General features: G+C 41.4%; 1 protein-coding gene across 1 annotated transcript; it reads right to left on the minus strand.

Annotated features, from left to right (window-relative positions):
* Positions 1-7,837: 7,837 nt before the first annotated feature.
* Positions 7,838-17,847, minus strand: LOC124272731 (L-aminoadipate-semialdehyde dehydrogenase-phosphopantetheinyl transferase-like). Its single transcript, XM_046707936.1, is given in 6 exon segments — positions 7,838-8,180; positions 12,726-12,956; positions 13,130-13,248; positions 16,487-16,709; positions 17,697-17,787; positions 17,789-17,847. Coding segments are annotated over 6 exon segments (816 nt in total). The 3' UTR covers positions 7,838-8,087.
* Positions 17,848-22,000: the final 4,153 nt, after the last annotated feature.

The following is a 22,000-nucleotide window of genomic DNA, read 5'->3' on the forward strand; positions in this document are numbered from 1 at the left end:
AGGCAACATAGATGGGTAGTGATTCTTTGTGGACGTGTAACACACTGTTACATCTCTGTGACCTTGATTGTGATGTCACTCTAGAACATTGTGACAACATTGCGACTTCATTCCAACATCATCGAGACATCACTGTGACATACAGGATGGTGTGTTCACCTACTAGTAGTGTGTAAAGTGTTCACTCATAAGATGGTGTTCACCAAGTGTGTAAAGTGTTCACTCACAGAATGGTGTGTTCACCTAGTGTGTAGTGTTCACTCACAGGATGGTGTGTTCACCTAGTGTTCACTCACAGGTTGGTGTGTTCACCCAGTGTGTGAAGTGTTCACTCACAGGATGGTATTCACCTAGTGTGAAGTTTTCACTCACAGAGTGGTGTGTTCACTTAATGTGTGGTGTTCACTCACAGGATGGTGTTCACCTAATGTGAAGTTTTCACTCACAGGATGGTGTTCACCTAGTGTGTAGTGTTCACTCACAGGATGGTGTTCACCCTAGTGTGTAGTGTTCACTCACAGGATGGTGTTCACCTAATGTGTGTAGTGTTCACTCACAGGATGGTGTTCACCTAGGGTGTAGTGTTCACTCACAGGATGGTGTTCACCTAGTGTGTAGTGTTCACTCACAGGATGGTGTTCACCTAGTGTGTAGTGTTCACTCACAGGATGGTGTTCACCTAGTGTGTAGTGTTCACTCACAGGATGGTTTTCACCTGTGTGTAGTGTTCACTCACAGGATGGTGTTCACCTAGTGTGTAGTGTTCACTCAAAGGATGGTGTTCATCTAGTGTGTAGTGTTCACTCACAGGATGGTGTTCACCTAATGTGTGTAGTGTTCACTCACAGGATGGTGTTCACCTAGTGTGTAGTGTTCACTCACAGGATGGTGTTCATCTAGTGTGTAGTGTTCACTCACAGGATGGTGTTCACCTAGTGTGTAGTGTTCACTCAAAGGATGGTGTTCATCTAGTGTGTAGTGTTCACTCACAGGATGGTGTTCACCTAATGTGTGTAGTGTTCACTCACAGGATGGTGTTCACCTAGTGTGTAGTGTTCACTCACAGGATGGTGTTCATCTAGTGTGTAGTGTTCACTCACAGGATGGTGTTCACCTAATGTGTGTAGTGTTCACTCACAGGATGGTGTTCACCTAGTGTGTAGTGTTCACTCACAGGATGGTGTGTTCACCTAGTGTGTGTTGTGTTCACTCACAGGATGGTGTGTTCACCTAGTGTGTGAAGTGTTCACTCACAGGATGGTGTTCACCTAGTGTGTAGTGTTCACTCACAGGATGGTGTTCACCCAGTCTGTGTGCTGTTCGCTCACAGGATACCATCAGCCATATGCAGAGCTGGGTGGGGCAAGCCGTTATAACTAGCAGCTATGTTTTGGTTTATTCATATTCTTGCAAGGTATTGAAATATACCTCATCTGAGATTATAAATTTGGTAAGAAAGATATGATGGTTCAGTTGATAATATTTCCATAATTACAGCATCTACTTTTACAGGGCAAATGTAGTCTATACTCATTCAGATTTAAGAATTTTCATGTACACTTTAAATATATTCACATTTATAAAACTTTTAATCCAAACTGAGTCCAGCTGAGCAGTGATACACATGTCCAATATTATATATTCTTCACATATATCATGCTATCTTGACAATTGGAAGCCCCCAACTTGATGAAATACACATTTGTGCCACCGAAGTGTGGTTCCAAAACTGTTAAGTGTTTTCCTAATCCCAAGGATACTTTTTTAAGTGCATGATTTATGACCATTTTGGTGTTATCAGCGACATGCAAGGTGACGCAACACACATAAAGATAGCAGGGAGCGGTGTAGTGCAGCCAGCTCCACTGACCCGCATGTATGAATGAATCCGTCACAGGTTCAGTTGGAGGCTGGAGGAGGGAGATACAGTCTTGTTGACACAGTTCCAGATGATCTCTGACACTGCCCTGTCCAGAATCAGTACAGCTGTACTTATGTATCCTAGTAGATCCTGAAATGAAGTGATAATTCATCCTTGTGAGGACGTGCAACTTCCCTCTCCCCAGATTTTAGTCAATTCTCACCTGCTACTTGACTCACATAGTGTCACTGCACCCTGACTCACATAGTATCACTGCACCCTCTCACATGGTGCCACTGCACCCTGACTCACATAGTGTCACTGCACCCTGACTCACAGTGTCACTGCACCCTGACTCACATAGTGTCACTGCCCCCTGACTCACAGTGTCACTGCCCTGACTCACAGTGTCACTGCACCCTGACTCACATAGTATCACTGCACCCTCTCACATGGTGCCACTGCACCCTGACTCACATAGTGTCACTGCACCCTGACTCACATAGTGTCACTGCACCCTGACTCACATACTGTCACTGCCCCCTGACTCACATAGTGTCACTGCCCCCTGACTCACATAGTATCACTGCACCCTCTCACATGGTGCCACTGCACCCTGACTCACATAGTGTCACTGCACCCTGACTCACAGTGTCACTGCCCTGACTCACATGGTGTCACTGCACCCTGACTCACATGGTGCCACTGCACCCTAACTCGCAGTGTCACTGCACCCTGACTCACATAGTGTCACTGCATCCTGACTCACATCGCATCACTGCATCCTGACTCACATGGTGCCACTGCACCCTGATTCACATGGTGTCACTGCACCCTGACTCACATTGTGTAACTGCCCCTGACTCACATAGTGTCACTGCCCCCTGGCTCACACAGTGTCACTGCACCCTGACTCACAGCGTCACTGCACCCTGAGTCACATAGTGCCACTACACCCTGACTCATTGTCACTGCACCCTGACTCAGTGTCACTGCATCCTGACTCACATAGTGTCACTACCCCTTACTCACAAAGTGTCACTGCAACCTGACTCACATAGTGTCACTGCACCCTGACTCACATAGTCACTGCACCCTGACTCACATAGTGTCACTACCCCCAACTCACAGTGTCACTGCATCCTGACTCAGTGTCACTGCAACCTGACTCACATAGTGTCACTGCACCCTGACTCACATAGTGTCACTACCCCTGACTTACATAGTGTCACTGCCACTGACTCACATAGTGTCACTGCCCCCTGACTCATAAAGTGTCACTGCACCCTCACCCACACAGTGTCACTGCACCCTGACTCAGGGTTACTGCACCCTGACTCACATGTCACTGCAACCTGACTCAAATAATGTCACTGCATCCTGACTCACATAGTGTCACTGCACCCTGACTCACATGTCACTGCAACCTGACTCAGTTTCGTTGCATCCTGACTCACATAGTGCCACTGCACCCTGACTCACATGTCACTGCAACCTGACTAATAGTTTCATTGCATCCTGACTCACATAGGGTCACTGCATTCTGACTCACATAGTGTCACTGCACCCTGACTCACATAGTGTCACTGCAACCTGACTCACATAGTGTCACTACCCCCTGACTCACATAGCGTCACTCCCCCTGACTCACAAAGTGTCACTGCACCCTGACTCACATAGTGTCACTGCACCTGACTCACAGTGTCACTGCATCCTGACTCACATATTGCCACTGCACCTGACTCACATAGTCACTGCATCCTGACTCACACAGTATCACTGCACCCTGACTCACATAGTGTCTCTGTACCCTGACTCAGTGTCACTGCACCCTGACTCAGTGTCACTGCACCCTGACTCACACAGTGTCACTGCACCCTGACTCACACAGTGTCCCTGCATCCTGACTCACATAGCGTCACTGCACCCTGACTCAAATAGCATCACAAGGCCTGACTAAATCATACTGTGTTCATGCTATCAACCACGTGGTCATCAGATCAAAACCTGATCAGATTAGTTCGTTGTGAAACTTGATTCAGCCTGTCGAAGTCAGTAGGCCTCAGTTACAATATCAGACTGAGACAGCGTGGTCACCCACAATCATGTCGCCATCGTCAATATATTTCTCAGTGACAGACCAGTCTCACTTGCATATTGTGACATTGAATATTGGAGTCATTAGCAAACTATTTATCAACTTGTCAAAAATAGCCATTTAATCTACAAGAACAAATGGACAAAAGGAAGTCAGAATTGCCTCTTTAGAGCAACTAGAAAACTAAAGAAACTTAATAACTTGTAGAATTTGAGTGAGTGAGTATTGTTTTACCCAGGTTTTAGCAATATTCCAGCAATATCATGGCGGGGGGATACCATTAATTGGCTTCACAAATTGTATCCATGAGGGGAACTGAACACGGGTGTCGGCGTGACGAACGAACGCTTTAACTGCTAGGCTTCCTCACCACCTCCAATGAGAATTGCCTCTTTAGAACAGCTAGAAAACGCAAATGAGCGTAATTACTTGTAGAATCTGAAGTGGACTATGTTCAAGTTTGATTATAATATGGTGATTGTACAGTTAGTTTACACCAGCCTATTTTCAAGATGAGAACCATTTGGACAGAAATCACATAATTTCTGTTGATGTTTTATTAAAAGTTTTGGTGAAAGGAAAGTTATCAAAGATTGCAGAACTATCTTACTTATCTGTACTTTTACTGATCGTTTTATAGCAACTGTCATGTTCCTTAGAGCTGTGAGTCTACCTCCTCAGGCTATAGAACAAGGTACTTCCTGCCCAAGGATTCTGAACAGCGCCCCCTGCTGGCATGATATACTCCTCGAGTGTCACTCCCACCAAGCTACCAACAACGTGGAACGCTCGCCTCCATGGGTCAGGTGACCCAAACATAACTCACGTGGCAGAGGATGAGACAACAATACCGCCATGTCGTGATGTTTCACAAGGCATGGATCCCGTCCAGTGGAAGAGATACTTACTTGACTCGAGACATAAATCTGATGAATTTATGGCTGTCGGAGATAAGTGTTATAATCAGGGAGAAGTCATTGGATAGTTTGGCAGGTCTGCCACACACTTGGGAGACATGATCCCATCATGCCTCAATAACTAGATTCTCCTTCACACTGATAGGCGGACATTGATGCCTCCAAAATGGTTGTTAAAGAAGACATTTTCAAGTCATTTACAGATTTGGGGCGGTGTATCCTCCTTCGACACACCTGTTGAAAGGTTGAAGGGGTGAGCCTGACACCATGGGAAACTCACTCTTGCAGAAATATATACTATTTTCCTGGAGATAAAAGTTAAAATGTAGCTTGAATGTGACAATCAACTGTTAAAATATCTGTATGTCAAGGTTTCAACACGTTTACACATCAGGATGAGCTCACGTGGTGGTATCTTCAGTTCCAACATCACACCATCAGAGATTTGTTTTTGACCTGTCGAAACAGGTGTACTGTGCAGAACTCCCATGATGCAGTAGACAGGAACAGGAATATATATAGAGCATGTTTTATTCATCAAAGATATAAACGGTTTATATTAAATAATTAACACAATTTCATTACACACTATCACCAAGCAACCAACCTATAAACCATTATTTTACATCTATACAGCTTTTTCTGGAATAACTAAATAATTTGAATGGGGGACCTGCCTGGAACTAGCCAGCGGTGCCATCAAGCTCTCCACATTCTGTTGACCGCAAACCCCAATATCATTTACACTTACCATGGAGAAATTGGTGATTTCAGTATTTAATATGACCTTGATGTTTCACATCCGACCTTACGGAACCCGGTCCTTAGAACTGCCCTATGTTGCTAGTATACCAGCTTATACAACTGTCTATTCAAACAAGAGTCATCAGAAGATGACATATCCCCGGCCCCCACATCTTTGAAAGAACAAATCATCTGACAGTTGCTTAAAGTCCAGCTTGATTTTAGACTAAGTGCAAATCGTTTCCATGGAAATCATGAAAAAATAAATGACAAAAATCTGCAAATAGCAAAAGGCACCACTTTGGGATCTGCCTCACATATCTGCCAAGTTTTGCTGAAAGATATTAAGAAGTTTTCGCGTTGTGCTCGGAAACAAAACCCATCCCTTCCTTTTTGAGACTAAGTTGAATCATTTCCAAGGAAACCGAGAAAATAATAAATCACAAATATCTGCAAATAGCAAAAGGCATCACTTCAATATCTGCCTCACATATCTGCCAAGTTTTGTTGAAAGATATAGAGAGGTTTTTGAGTTGTGCTCCGGAAACGAAGCCCACCCCTCACTTTTGGGATTAAGTCCGAATCGTTTCCATGGAAACCGGGAAAAATAAAAATGCCAAAAATCTGCAAATAGCAAAAGGCACAACTTTAGGATCTGTTTGATATATCTATCAAGTTTTGTTGAAAAAGATTATACGGTTTTGAGTTGTGCTCGGAAGCGAAAAGCAATCCTTACTTTTTGAGACTAAGTCCAAAATGTTTCCATGGAAACCAAGAAAAATAAAATGCCCAAAATCGGCAAATAGCAAAAGGCACCACTTAAGGTTCTGTTTCATACATCTACCAAGTTTTGTTGAAAAATATTGAACGGTTCTTGAGTTATGCTCGAAAGCGAAGCCCACCCCTCACTTTTGGGACTAAGTCGAATCGTTTCCATGGAAACCGGGAAAAATAAAATGCCCCAAATCTGCAAATAGCAAAAGGCACAACTTTAGGATCTGTTTGATATATCTACCAAGTTTTGTTGAAAAATATTGAGCGGTTCTTGAGTTATGCTCGGAAGCGAAAGCAATCCTTACTTTTTGAGACTAAGTTCAAAATGTTTCCATGGAAACCGGGAAAAATAAAAATGCCAAAAATCGGCAAATAGCAAAAGGCACCACTTAAGGTTCTGTTTCATACATCTACCAAGTTTTGTTGAAAAATATTGAACGGTTCTTGAGTTATGCTCTGGAAACGAAGCCCACCCCTCACTTTTGGGACTAAGTCCGAATCGTTTCCATGGAAACCGGGAAAAATAAAAATGCCAAAAATCTGTGAAATGCAAAAGGCACCACTTTAGGATCTGTTTGATATATCTACCAAGTTTTGTTGAAAAATATTGAGCGGTTCTTGAGTTATGCTCGAAAGCGAAGCCCACCCTTCTTTAAGACTAAGTCCAAAACGTTTCCATGGAAACCGAGAAAAATAAAATGACAATTATCTGTAAATAGCAAAAGGCACCACCTTAGGTTATGTTTGACATATCTACCAATTTTGGTTAAAAATATCGAAGCGGTTTTGAGTTATGGTCCGAAACAAAATGATGACGGACGGACGGAATGACGGATGGACGGACCGGACGGACAGACAGACGGAGGCGATGACTATATCCCACCGCATTATATGCGGTGGGATAACAATACATCTTGTAATACTGTTTCAGCCGTCTGATATACTGTGTAAAACAAGCAACATAACTGTGACAATTCTTTGTTTTGTTTAACTTAAATCCATACAGAAATTCATTTACAAATGCTTCCCTTCCGAAATGTAGATTACAGAAATAGTCTTCTCTCTTGTTATTACCTCCCTGTATTCATGTATGACAACTCAGTATCCATGTATGACAACTCAGTATCCATGTATGACAACTAAGTATCCATGTATGACAACTAAACGACTGGTGATGCTGATTATCATTCACTTCAGTTGGCAGCAAACAGAATCTATGGAACAATCACACTGACACAGTCGAACACAGTCGAACACTTCTGACCCCAATATATCTCAATACCTATTGCAATCCAGATATACTGCAGTACAATTCTTTTGTCGGTGCACAATCCCTGGGGAGGGTCCCCCATCACGATGTAAATGTCATCATCAGATGAAGAAGTGATGACTTCATCAGTGACAAGGTCCCCAGAAAGTGAAAATCAGACAAAACTCACAATATACATTTTTTCCATTCTTGGTTAATATTGTTTTCAGCAGATATCCAACCCAACTCAATGAAAACATATCTACATATGATTTCAATATTTTCTTCACTCATTCATCAAACGTTTCTACAGACACAGTTGACCACTACATACATCATGTCCAACAGTTATCTCCCCTGGTTCAGGGCTAACATCTCCCTGCTGACCGTCATGACCTCTGGGCCATGGGTGCCTCTTGTCTTGCATCAAACACCGCCCAGTACTCAGGGTCTGGCTGACTTCCCTCCAGGGGGGCGACACCGGGACAAAAGGTCTGCTGCAGTCCAGAAATCAAACGAACTGGAACATGTAGACTCCTGAAGAAGATATGTAAGCAACTACAAAGTGTCCTGTCCGTATATTTCACTGAATCAATTAAGGCTCTCTTCCCACTTCTGGGGTAGCATGGTTGCCAAGTACATCAAATGTTTGTTCGTCACACTAAAGGTCTGAGTCTCCACATGGTGTTTCCCACCCTAATTGTGCTGGAATATTCCTAAAAGCAGCATAGAACCCGACTCCTGTGGTGTCATTCCACTGTTAATACAGGGTTTTCTCTTTTCAGCATGTATTTTGACTCGTTTATGTTGAGGTTTTACTTTACCCTGTAAATCTGCTTTAAGGCTTTACTTCTTTCAACTGCTGTGGCAGAAATGGAAGCAGCTCTTCTGATATTTCCTTAAAGCTTCTAAAGATCACCATGTATATACATGTACAGTGTTTCTAACAATGGTATGATGACCTTGACCTTTGACTTATTTAAACCAAAATATTACAAAAACTGGGTCCCATCCTCGAGCAGTCTAAGTAAACTTAGGCTCAGTATTATTTGTTACACTGCTATACTGAGTGTAACAAATCCTTGTGGAAGGTCGCGTCAAGTAACCTTTTCAATTGTCCAATCAGAACACAGCTTACCAAATCGCAAAAGTTGACATTCGCACATATCTTTTGAACTTTTACCTCGAAAAAGTTTTGTACCCGAACGATTCCGAATGCTATTTTCCGTATGAACGTTTTCTGAGTGATGCACATGGAGCACACCACAACCGTGAGTAAACAGTCGCTGAAAATAGCGTTTCGTCAGTATTCAAGGATGTCAGCTTGCGGAAATATTAGCTAATGATAACCATGTCAACAGAAACCCAAAAGCGTATATTCTGCAGGTCATATGTCTGTGTTTTATGCGGGTTTTCATTTGTTGTGAGATCAGTGTTGGCGACCGGGGAAGAGTAAATCCATATTGTAAGTCCCGTCGAACCCTAAATAGTAGCCGTTGACTGATTAGTTAAATCCTTTCTGTCATCTTGCGTTTGATTGGATGGTCATAGGTTGCTCAAAGGTTACCTGACGCGACCTTCCATAAGGTTTTGTTAGACTCAGTATAGCAGTGTAACAAATAATACTGAGCCTAAGTTTACTTAGACTGATCCTCGAGAAGACATCAACCAAGTATACAGATAAAAGCAAAATACTTTCCAATTAAAGTGTTTTAGTTTTCAACTTTTCAGCAGTTATGAGAAAGTCACCATCAGTGGGGAGGCAGTTCTCTTTCAACAAAACCTTAAAGGTGTCCTGGTTAACATAGTAGCTTATTATTCCTGCTCTTAAAGCAAGGAAGCACCAAGACTGGGTGTCACACACAAGTGGAGAATCAAACCTCAGCTTGAGGAGCAAACACTTCAACTACTAGGCTACCCCATCCCCCTTCACGTACCCCGAACAATGACCTTGACCTGATGCATGACATACAGATAAAGACCACATGATATATTGGCTTTAACTTGAACCGACAACACTTTAAAAATCCAAATCAAGAATGATGCATAAATTATTACCAAACTTTTACAGTTAATGCTGAAATGATCAAACTGTCCAATAAACAAATCACACAGGGTCACAACACTAGATACATTCAATAGTCTATAACAACATGTTTATGTATGGTCCAGACACTTAATCCAAGGAATAAAAACACATCGCTTCTCCATCTGACAGGTACATGCAGCTGTCATTATAATTAATTAGTTGTGTAAACAGTATAGAGGAAGTGGAGATGCTATTTCCCTGCCACTGTCAACAAGTGGGATCTATAATTTGTTACAGTGTCAGGAGAATTCTCATATCACATTCCACTCCAAAGGGAGAATCAAAAAGATACGGGAAGGTTGGAGATAAGTACAGGAAGACACTGACGGCAGGGCCAGCGAGATAGGCGCCCTCGCATGGCTTATACAAGTTCCCGTCAATGAAAGAACAGATTATCACCACTGGAATGCTATTTCCATCCTGTTTTCTATACGCAAGTTTGTTGAAATAGCATTTCAAAGAAAACAGTATAAAGAGAGAGACTTTTGAGTTATGCTATCTTGTAATTAAATGTGACACATTTTGTAACCCAACAAGTTTATCAAAATAGCGTTAAACATGGGTAATTTATCAATATTTCAACAGGACCAATTTATCCTATCAAGAGTAATGAAATGAATTACTGAAAAACGATTGTTTGTCTTGCAAAAGTTCACATCGTTTATTCTGCAGGTCATATGTCTGTGTTTTATGCGGGTTTTCATTTGTTGTGAGATCAGTGTTGGCGACCGGGGAAGAGTAAATCCATATTGTAAGTCCCGCCGAACCCTAAATAGTAGCCGTTGACTGATTAGTTAAATCCTTTCTGTCGTCTTGCATTTGATTGGATGGTCATAGGTTGCTCAAAGGTTACCTGACGCGACCTTCCATAAGGTTTTGTTAGACTCAGTATAGCAGTGTAACAAATAATACTGAGCCTAAGTTTACTTGGACTGATCCTCGAGAAGACATCAACCAAGTATACAGATAAAAGCAAAATACTTTCCAATTAAAGTGTTTTAGTTTTCAACTTTATGATCTTGACCTTTAAGTTATGAGAAAGTCAACATCTGTGGGGAGGCAGTTCTCTTTCAACATCAGTGGGGAGGGCAGAAACAAAGGTGTCCTAGCTTAACATAGTAGCTTATTATTCCAGCTCTTTATAGCAAGGAAGGCACCAAGACTGGGTGTCACACACAAGTGGAGAATCAAACCCAGAGTCCTCAGCTTGAGGAGCAAACACATCAACTACTAGGCTACCCCATCCCCCTTCACGTACCCCGAACAATGACCTTGACCTGATGCATGACATACAGATAAAGACCACATGATATATTGGCTTTAACTTGAACCGACAACACTTTAAAAATCCAAATCAAGAATGATGCATAAATTATTACCAAACTTTTACAGTTAATGCTGAAATGATCAAACAGTGTCCAATAAACAAATCACACAGGATCACAACACTAGATACATTCAATAGTCTATAACAAAATGTTTATGTATGGTCCAGACACTTAATCCAAGGAATAAAAACACATCGCTTCTCCATCTGACAGGTACATGCAGCTGTCATTATAATTAATTAGTTGTGTAAACAGTATAGAGGAAGTGGAGATGCTATTTCCCTGCCACTGTCAACAAGTGGGATCTATAATTTGTTACAGTGTCAGGAGAATTCTCATATCACATTCCACTCCAAAGGAGAATCAAAAGATACGGGAAGGTTGGAGATAAGTACAGGAAGACACTGGCGGCAGGGCCAGCGAGAGATAAGCCCTGCGCATGGCTTATACAAGTTCCCGTCAATGAAAGAACAGATTATCACCACTGGAATGCTATTTCCATCCTGTTTTCTATACGCAAGTTTGTTGAAATAGCATTTCAAAGAAAACAGTATAAAGAGAGAGACTTTTGAGTTATGCTATCTTGTAATTAAATGTGACACATTTTGTAACCCAACAAGTTTATCAAAATAGCGTTAAACATGGGTAATTTATCAATATTTCAACAGGACCAATTTATCCTATCAAGAGTAATGAAATGAATTACTGAAAAACGATTGTTTGTCTTGCAAAAAGTTCACATCGTTTATTTGGAACATTCACAACTGATTAAACTGGAAAGATAAAACCTGTGATGTAAATATCTTTATAAATGTTTTTAAAATGAAACAATTGATTTTTAAATAAAAATATTTTTGAACCAATACTTCTGGAATATCACTTCACTCAAAAGATTGTCTTTGTGAGGTTGTCTTTTATTTTGCAAATCTGGAATAAGCATGTCCCCTCAGGAGTACACAGTTTACTTGCATATACACGGAAACTGGACTGCTATGTCTCATATTTAGAACAGGCGTAGGACTGAAACATGTTGTAGTTTGTTCTGCAAAGTACAGTCTGACCACTGTACATTGTGGTCAGCTGTTCATTGTGGTCAGACTGTACATTGTGGTCAGACTGAACATTGTGGTCAGACTGTACATTGTGGTCAGACTGTACATTGTGGTCAGACTGAACATTGTGGTCAGACTGTACATTGTGGTCAGACTGAACATTGTGGTCAGACTGTGGTCAGACTGTACATTGTGGTCAGACTGTACATTGTGGTCAGACTGTACATTGTGGTCAGACTGAACATTGTGGTCAGACTGAACAGTGTGGTCAGACTGTGGTCAGACTGTACATTGTGGTCAGACTGTACATTGTGGTCAGACTGTACATTGTGGTCAGACTGAACATTGTGGTCAGACTGAACAGTGTGGTCAGACTGAACATTGTGGTCAGACTGTACATTGTGGTCAGACTGTACATCGTGGTCAGACTGAACATCATGGTCAGACTGAACATTGTGGTCAGACTGTACATTGTGGTGTCACTGAGGTCCACTTACCCCAGGATCTACACTTGAGGTTGAATGGACCCAACAACACAATCATGGCTTACATTCATTACATGGTGAGTGAGTGAGTTGGAGCATGTAGGTGTCCAAGTGGATATATTACCTACCTTGCATACATCAGTAGCACCTATACTGGTCGCTATAGCAACACAGTGATCTGCATCCAACATGGTTTCCTCAAACAACCAATCAGTTTGCTTCTTCCCATCCACATATACAAAGGTGTCTCGGACCATCTGGTTCACTGACAGCTTCTCTGTAGGGATATGGAAGTCCAGTCTGCTGACATCAAAACCCATTCCTATTCCAATAGCCTTGACATAGCTCTCCTTCAGACACTGAAAGTAAAACAACGTCCTGTCTACACGAAACCATGACACCTGGACAATATTGGCAGGGACAACCACATCATGGCGCCATCCAAAGGATGAGGTTAGGTGAAGTGTCATCTTCGAGCTAACTGCACTTACACACTGTGTGTGTGTCTTGATACACACAGTCACTCACTCACCCACAATCTGTAAAACATTGTCATCTTCCCAGCATCACCCTCCTGCCTCTCCACTGTCTCCCATTCCTGCTCCGTCATCTGGCGACGAAGTGTGGAGAAAAACTTCCTCATGTCCTTTCCTGAAACGTGTAGTTCTAGATAGACTGCAGGGTCCACCACTCAACATACCAGGCCATCCCATATCTCACTGACAATGCTATATACTGTGTATCTCACATTCTCTGACAATGCTATAAACTGCGTATCTCACATTCTCTGACAATGCTATAAACTGTGTATATCACGTCTGCTGACAATGCTATATACTGTGTATCTCACGTCTGCTGACAATGCTATATACTGTGTATCTCACATCTGCTGACAATGCTATATACTGTGTATCTCACGTCTGCTCAAACTGTGTATCTCACGTCTGCTGACAATGCTATATACTGTGTATCTCACGTCTGCTGACAATGCTATATACTGTGTATCTCACGTCTGCTGACAATGCTATATACTGTGTATCTTATGTCTGCTGACAATGCTATATACTGTGTATCTCACGTCTGCTGACAATGCTATAAACTGTGTATCTCACGTCTGCTGACAATGCTATATACTGTGTATCTCACGTCAGCTGACAATGCTATATACTGTGTATCTCACGTCTGCTGACAATGCTATATACTGTGTATCTCACGTCTGCTGACAATGCTATATACTGTGTATCTCCGTCTGCTGACAATGCTATATACTGTGTATCTCACGCCTGCTGACAATGCTATATACTGTGTATCTCACGTCTGCTGACAATGCTATACTGTGTATCTCTCGCGTCTGCTGACAATGCTATATACTGTCTGCTGACAATGCTATATACTGTGATCTCATGTCTGCTGACAATGCTATATACTGTGTATCTCCGTCTGCTGACAATGCTATATACTGTATATCACGTCTGTTGACAATCCACCACCAACATTGAACCCTCCTAAGCTATAAACTGTGACATCCCTGCCCACAATGCTATAACTTTAACACCTCCCTCCCAAAACACACATCTTTGACAGCCCCTATCCCCACAACTTTAACATCTCTAATCTGCATATCTTTGACAACCCCTATATACCCAACATATTTGACATCTGCACTGACCACCCCACATATTTTGAATGCCCTCCCCCACCCCACTGACAATGCTATAAACTTGATCTCACAATCTCTGACAATGCTATATACTGTGTATCTCACGTCTGCTGTCAATCCTATAAACAGTGTATCTCACGTCTGCTGACAATGTTATATATTGTGGATCTCATGTCAGCTGACAATGCTATAAACTGTGGATCTCACGTCTGCTCATATTGTGTATCTCACGTCTGCTGACAATGCTATACACTGTGGATCACGTCTGCTGACAATGCTATATACTGTGGATATCACGTTGTTGACACCCCCTCCACCACCAACATTGAACCCCTCCTATACCACAACTTTGACATCCCCTCCCCACACGACAACTTTAACACCTCCCTCACCACCCCACATCTTTGACAGCCCCTCCCTTCCCCACAACTTTAACACCTCCCTCCTAATCTGCATATCTTTGACAACCCCATCCCCACCCCACATATTTAACAATGCCCTCCCCACCCCACATATTTGACAATGCCCTCCCCATCCCATCTTTCCACACCCCCACACTTCACCTCCCCCCACCGACATATTTGACAATACACTCCCCACCCCACATTTTTGATACCTCCCTCCCCACCCCACATCTTTTGACAACGCCTCTAGCACCCACATATTTGACAGCTTAAACCCCCACCCCACATATTTGACAACCCTTCCATCCCACAACTTTGACAGCCCCTCCCACCACACATCTTTGACATCCCCCCCTAAACCCCACAACTTTGACTTTTCCCTCCCTACCTGAACATCTTTGACAACCCTCTCCCACCCCATGTCTTTGACAACCGCTACCTAGACATATTGGACCGCACGATTCCTCCCCAACATCCTGACATATCCTCCTCACATCTAACATAACACAACTGAATCTCAAGTCAACTTGTATCACAAATGATGGCAACACTATATTTAACACGCAGTCATTCTGTAGCCATTTACATCAACTTTCAGAGTTAAATAATTTATGAAAATATCTACTCTGAAACTTAAAACTGTTATCAGTCAGATTCTGGCACAGCATCGTCCATATCAACCTCAACTCCATCACGGTACCTGCAACTCCCAAAGATTGTCTACAGCTAATGGTCATATAATACACTTTTTATTTATGATTTTACAGCGATAACTTTGGCCACCTGCTGACTCCCAGAGTATGCTGTTGATTTATTGGACAATATTCTCTCTACATGCAAAATGTTTGACAGCCTTCAGCATAATAGACAAATTCACGACATAGTAGATAGCAATCTCCCCCTTGCATGTGGACGTAGATGGATGGTTTGTGTAGCCCTGTGTTGAAATATGCTTCACTGCTGATAAAATATGCATTTATAACATAACGTTACTGACATCAATATTTGCTTCCGAAGAAAACAGGTTATCATGGTAGAATAACAAAAACAAGCATTACGGTTTTATGATCTTCAAGGCTGGTGATTCACCGGAAGTGTCGATGTTGGGATCACGTGATCCACATCAGGCGTGTATGTAACAGTCTACTGATAACAAGGTGCAATTTTGGTGTGGCCAATAGCCCTTTCATCCATCATTTAAACATAATAGTGTGACCATCCATCCATCAAACCCTGATAATCTGGACAGTACTAATGTCATATACACATGTACATCTCATACAATCAAACACTGATAATCTGGACAGTACTAATGTCATATACACATCTACATCTCATACAATCAAACACTGATAATCTGGACAGTACTAATGTCATATACACATGTACATCTCATACAATCAAACCCTTGTAATCTGGACAGTACTGCTGTCATATACACATCTACATCTCATACAATCAAACCCTTGTAATCTGGACAGTACTAATGTCATATACACATGTACATCTCATACAATCAAACCCTTGTAATCTGGACAGTACTGCTGTCATATACATATCTACATCCCATACAATCAAACCCTTGTAATCTGGACAGGACTGCTGTCATATACAAATGTACATCTCATACAATCAAACCCTTGTAATCTGGACAGTACTGCTCATACAGGTACAAAGTGTATTGAAACTAACACTACACTGGGGTTACGTCACAGAATTAAGTTTAATTTTTCAAACCAAACCTAACCTAGAGACCTTTCGACACAACATGTTATAGCACCCTGAACAACTGAGCCACCCAATGACATGATGATAATTTACTTACTGTGTTCGACTTTCATGACATCTGTTCCGACAGCCAGGTGAGTGTCGACAGCTAATACAGCGTAGTCACCATGATGGGCAACATTGAAACTTCCATGAAAATCTTCCCCTGATTCTGTTGGTTCAAGGAATGGTTTCCCCTTCTCCGTTCTCTCTAGTCTGATGTCGATGAAATCCCTCCCTGTGATGTCTGCCAGCACCCTCCGAATCAACAGTCGTCCAAGCTGAACACAGATCAATATACCCTTAGTTTCCAGCCAAACTAATTTATCATCATATCATGATTTTGTTTTTCTGACATACAAGTGAGTATGCCTTCTTGTTGTTCCTGTATACAATAACATGAACCTTTGTTTATTTGTTGTTCAACACTGCACTCAAAATATTCCAGTTATATAGTGGTGGTCTGTAAATAATGAATCTGGACCAGACAATCCAATGATTAAGAGCATGAGCATCGATCTGTGCAAATGGGATTTGATGATATGCGCGAGCATAATCACCTAATCCTGTTAGTCGTCTCTTACGACAAACATGGGTTGCAGTGAGTGAGTGAGTGAGTGAGTGAGAGGGTGAGTTAGTCTTAACATGTTTTTCAACAGTATTTCAGATACATTTGTATGTTTCAGTGACACAGACTATTTCCATATCAACAAATTGGTCATCATCATCCATGGTTTGAGTGTCCACACTGATGCTCATATTCCGATTTGCAATGATACAGTAATACTACACGAAAAACACCACTTTTCAGGTGATCACATTATACTTCTGAAGCTGTTCTTTGTACACACAGCTGGTTGGTAGTAGAGTGCACATAACATTTCATCAAATTTCCTATCATTTCTGACTCAGGAGACCCGTGAAGATCCGGGGTAGAATAGGTCTTCAGTAACCCATGCTTGCCACAAAAGGCAACTATGCTTGTTGTAAGAGGCGACTAACGGGATCGGGTGGTCAGGCTCACTGACTTTGTTGACACATAGCATCGGTTCCCAATTGCGCATATCGATGCTCATGCTGTTGATCACTAGATTGTCTGGTCCAGACTCAATTATTTACAGACCGACGCCATATAGCTGGAATATTGCTGAGTGCGGTGTAAAACTAAACTCACTCACTCACTCACTCTGACCAAGGGACAGTATGTATTAAACTAAGGGAGGCAACTCTGTACTGAAGAAAGCATAATGGGGGCAAAAACATCTCACCATCGATGGCTTGCTATCTTTCTTGAAGACAAATTTCCCAATTCTCTCCTTCTCTTCTTTCTGAACACACTGTGCCGCCAATGTCCATTCTCTCTGTCGGCTTCCACACCTTGGAATTCACAGCAATCCGGATCGCACGTCGTGACATCATGACTGACCTATAACACAGTGGCAGTCTGTACCACTCAACATGTGTGTTTAATCATACAAATTATACAGGTTATAACAATAGCACATCAAAAAGGCACCTTAATATTGAATGGCTAAGACGGAAGTAAAACGGTGTTCGATCACATTACTCCAAGCATACCATATAGTTTCATCATTACCGTACATTTGGAATGTACATGGAAAATAAACACTTCTGTACCATTCACCATACATCTTTTCAACTCAGACAAAATCTGCTGCTTTAAAAACATTTGATCCATAGCATACAATCCAATACATCATACATTCAACATTGAGTTTTGGAATAATGTTCACAACAACATATCTAACCTCAGTTTTCCAATATCTTTATTGTAAAGAGTTTTCTCAAATGTTTCTGTAGTAGATGTGTAATAATATAGCGTATTGCTGGAAGTAAATCTGCTTGTGTGAATCAGTTACTGTTCATTTCTATCTTCCTTTTGTAGGAGTGTCAATACATTTAATGTAACATGAAGTGTGAATCTGTGGCATGTGTTTGTCAGGTGTTAATGCTGACATAACAACAATCAAGCTACTTCAGGCAAGTGGTCGTGTTTGTTCAAAAGTGCCTCTGTGAATGGGTACCTGGTGGGATAAGTCAAAAGGCAGCTGGGGTTAACCAAGATAATGATTTCCATTTTGTTTTTTCACTTAGATCATGCCCATGTGGTGTGGAGTTCAGTGGCCTAATTTTATTTGGAACAATTAAATATAAACAGCAAAACAGTTTCTATCCCAGCATGTATCACTATCAGTCTCCCATCAACGCACAAACACATCACTTGTAAACACTGACATACTGCACACATTGGCACCACTCCAATTTTAGTTTGTGTCAGTGTCATGTTTAATTTGTACTCAAAATCGTTGACGGTTCTCGTCTCTTGTCGTCAAAAGCCCGACACTGATCAGCGGAGAGACAGGCAATGTCTGCATAGAAAATGTGTATAGTAAGAAATCAATGACCTCTTCCAATTCATAAGAAGTCCCCACTCCTTAACACTATAAATCATACCCTCTAAAGGTTAACACCGTTACAAGGTCACTTTAATCACCGAGTTTGTGTGACAACGTTTCCTACGCTGTTGGCATAGCTCGCAAGTTTGAAGCATTGTTTTGAAGTGACATGAATTACTGAACGAGGTGATAGAGACAGTTTTGCCTTGTTTTGCAATTCAAGGTGCATTTTATCTTACATGTGGATAGTAGCACTGGAAAATCATCTAATTTCTACTCCGAAAGATTCACACCCTCGTATCAACATCTTTCGATGCCATTTTCCCGGAAGTGAAATATTAGCCAATCACTTTCCTCGAAGTGACCTCGCCTCCTCACAGTGTCAGAGAGCACCGGCAATGTTCTAAGTTCCCACATACACGCAAAACCCCCTCATCTGTAGATAGCGCATTAGTCTGTCTCACAGTCCCTAAACCACATTATTTCCCTACTGCCAAGCCCTCTCTGCAGTGCTAAAGCCCTAAATAAAGCAAGTCTAGATTTCCTCAGGTTCAGGTTCTGAATCTCTGGTCTCCTGGGTCTCCTTTTCAATTTAAATGGGCTTGTTTGTTACTATCAAAATTACATATATTCAGAGACTAAGCATTAGTCTAATAGCGCACCTGTGATAGGGCGATCCACTTGAGACTCCATTTGAAACACATCGCAGTATTGATATTATTAATACAGGCCGTTAAAGAATATGTCATATTTACATACTTCGTAATACCTTTTATTTACTAGGCTCTTTTATGTTCCACGTGATATATTTGTTGAGGAATGACAATAAAACCAGTGTGCACAATGTGAACAAATAATAATTACAGTCATTTAAATAATAATAATGAACATTGAGGTCCTATTGTTCTGTTTCTGAAAAGGAATTACGCCTATTTCGTGAGTCACGGAATTCTGCTGTCTTACAGACGTTGTTGTATAATCTTGGTAATTGGCCATAAAATATATCACACTGTGACCGTCACGCCATGAGCTCATTTTACTGAAATCAGTATTTGCATTTCAAACAGACCGCCCACACATACGACTTAACATCTCCAAACCAGAGAACGATGTCATCTGAAACGTCGGTGTCCTGCTGCTGTTACTGAGGCTGCTGCTGGAACGCCCACTGCTGCTGTAAGTAGTAATGGTTGACTCATCGTCCGCCGCCGTTATAATGATATGGGAGAAATTTGTATCTAAATATTAGGACTAAATATACATAGTCTCTGCATCGTAAGACGGTCATTCACACATCATTCATTCATTAAATTCATTCATTCATTCATTCATTAAAAATATATTTGAAGTTCCATCAGGAAATCGGCTATTTATTTATTTATTTATTTATTTATTTATTTATTTATTTATTTATTTATTTATTTATTTATTTATTTATTTATTTATTTATTTATTTATTTATTCAATATTTATTTATTTATTTGTTAAAATATATTTAAAGTGCCATCAGGAAATCTGCAACCCTAAGCCAAATCCAGATTGGTTTACAGACGAAAACACTTCATACGTTTTTAGTAAAAGCACATTTCACAAGTGGGCTAATAACGAGGTACAGCTAAATGCCCCCACGTATATAACTATACCTACATTAAATTATATATGTGCATGTTTGGTTTAATCGTTTTAGTGCACACATATGTAAGCATATAAGCCAATTTCCCCTTTTATAAGGCGGAGCATCCTCCATCTACTCCGGCTCTTCACAATGGCAAGACAGAATGTCGCCTTCTAAGACTAACTCAATTACGCTGGTTAATTTCCCCGAGGCCCGAGTCTACCGCAGTTGTGTATAACAAAGATTGAATTAAATGAAAACTGTACAAATATCCGCACTACATATAATCGCCATAAATTCGTTGTATATAAAACACAACTATTTATAGACAGTGCGGAGTCGAGCAGCATGCCAAATATTCAGGCGATATGGGAGATTGTTGCATCCGATTATGACTGGAATCACGTACCGCTCAATACGGAGCGGACACAGTCAAATATTGATAGCATTTGAAAATATACTTTAAAGCAGTAGCCATATTACAATTGTAGTACCGTGAGTAGTATTCACTGAGAGTTCTATCATCTACCATTACTTCGTGTACATTGCCTACGACTTCTACCACTGCTATTGTACTTGGAGTTCTATCACTTAGAACTACGTGCACATCGACTACGAGCTCAACCACTGCTACCGTACTTGTATTCTGCCACGGAACATCGACTACGACCTCTACCACTGCTACATGTACAACGACTACGACGTGTTCACCAAGAACAACACTGCTACTCATTACATCAGTGAGAGTCACTTTAGAAGATGGAAAGTACAATACTGAACAAACTTTATGAATAATAACGTCTATTATTTTGTGAGTGCGACGTTTCGATACAGATTCTTGTACTGTTCTGTGTCGAAACGTCGCACTCACGAAATGAAAGAAGTTGTTATCCATTAAGTCCACAATCCTGCTATACTCCTGCCATCATGCGACACTGTGCCGTTACATAGTAACTGATCAATTCCTGCTTGAATAGGTTAGGAACCCATTTCAAATTATATCCGAAACATGATTCGTTTCCTCCACATCGAACTGACAAGTCTTTGGCAATCTTTAACGAGAGCTAAACAACTGAAATTACTTCGCGTACACCCATCATTAGCAACTCTCGTAAACTCCCGCCCCTTCTCGTCGTTGTTTACGTGATCCGATCTTGGTGTATTTATGATAAATATCTGTTTTTGTTCCAGTGCTGGGAGCGAGGGTAGGGGGAGGATCAAAGAGGGGAACCTATCCCCCTGAACGCTGAATGACCAGCGTGATATCAGCATCCTCATCTTCCTGATTAGCCCCACAGAGAGTGTTTACATGGCCCCATCATAATCCCCATCTCGCCTTCCATCTGGGCTTTCATGTCAAGATGGCCGCCTGATGGCCCGATAGCCACAACGCCACACACCCGAGTTTCACATCTACTAAAAATGTAAATACATTAATACACGACACATGAGTGCCCCGACTGACACGCGTTTATAATTGAAAAGTAAATACAAAGAGAAGATTTTATTAAGGCCTATATCCCTGCTTTATGATGATGCC

This window comes from Haliotis rubra, unplaced genomic scaffold (genome assembly GCF_003918875.1).
Source record: "Haliotis rubra isolate DU_JTF1 unplaced genomic scaffold, ASM391887v1 Scf172, whole genome shotgun sequence".
Taxonomy (NCBI): domain Eukaryota; kingdom Metazoa; phylum Mollusca; class Gastropoda; order Lepetellida; family Haliotidae; genus Haliotis; species Haliotis rubra.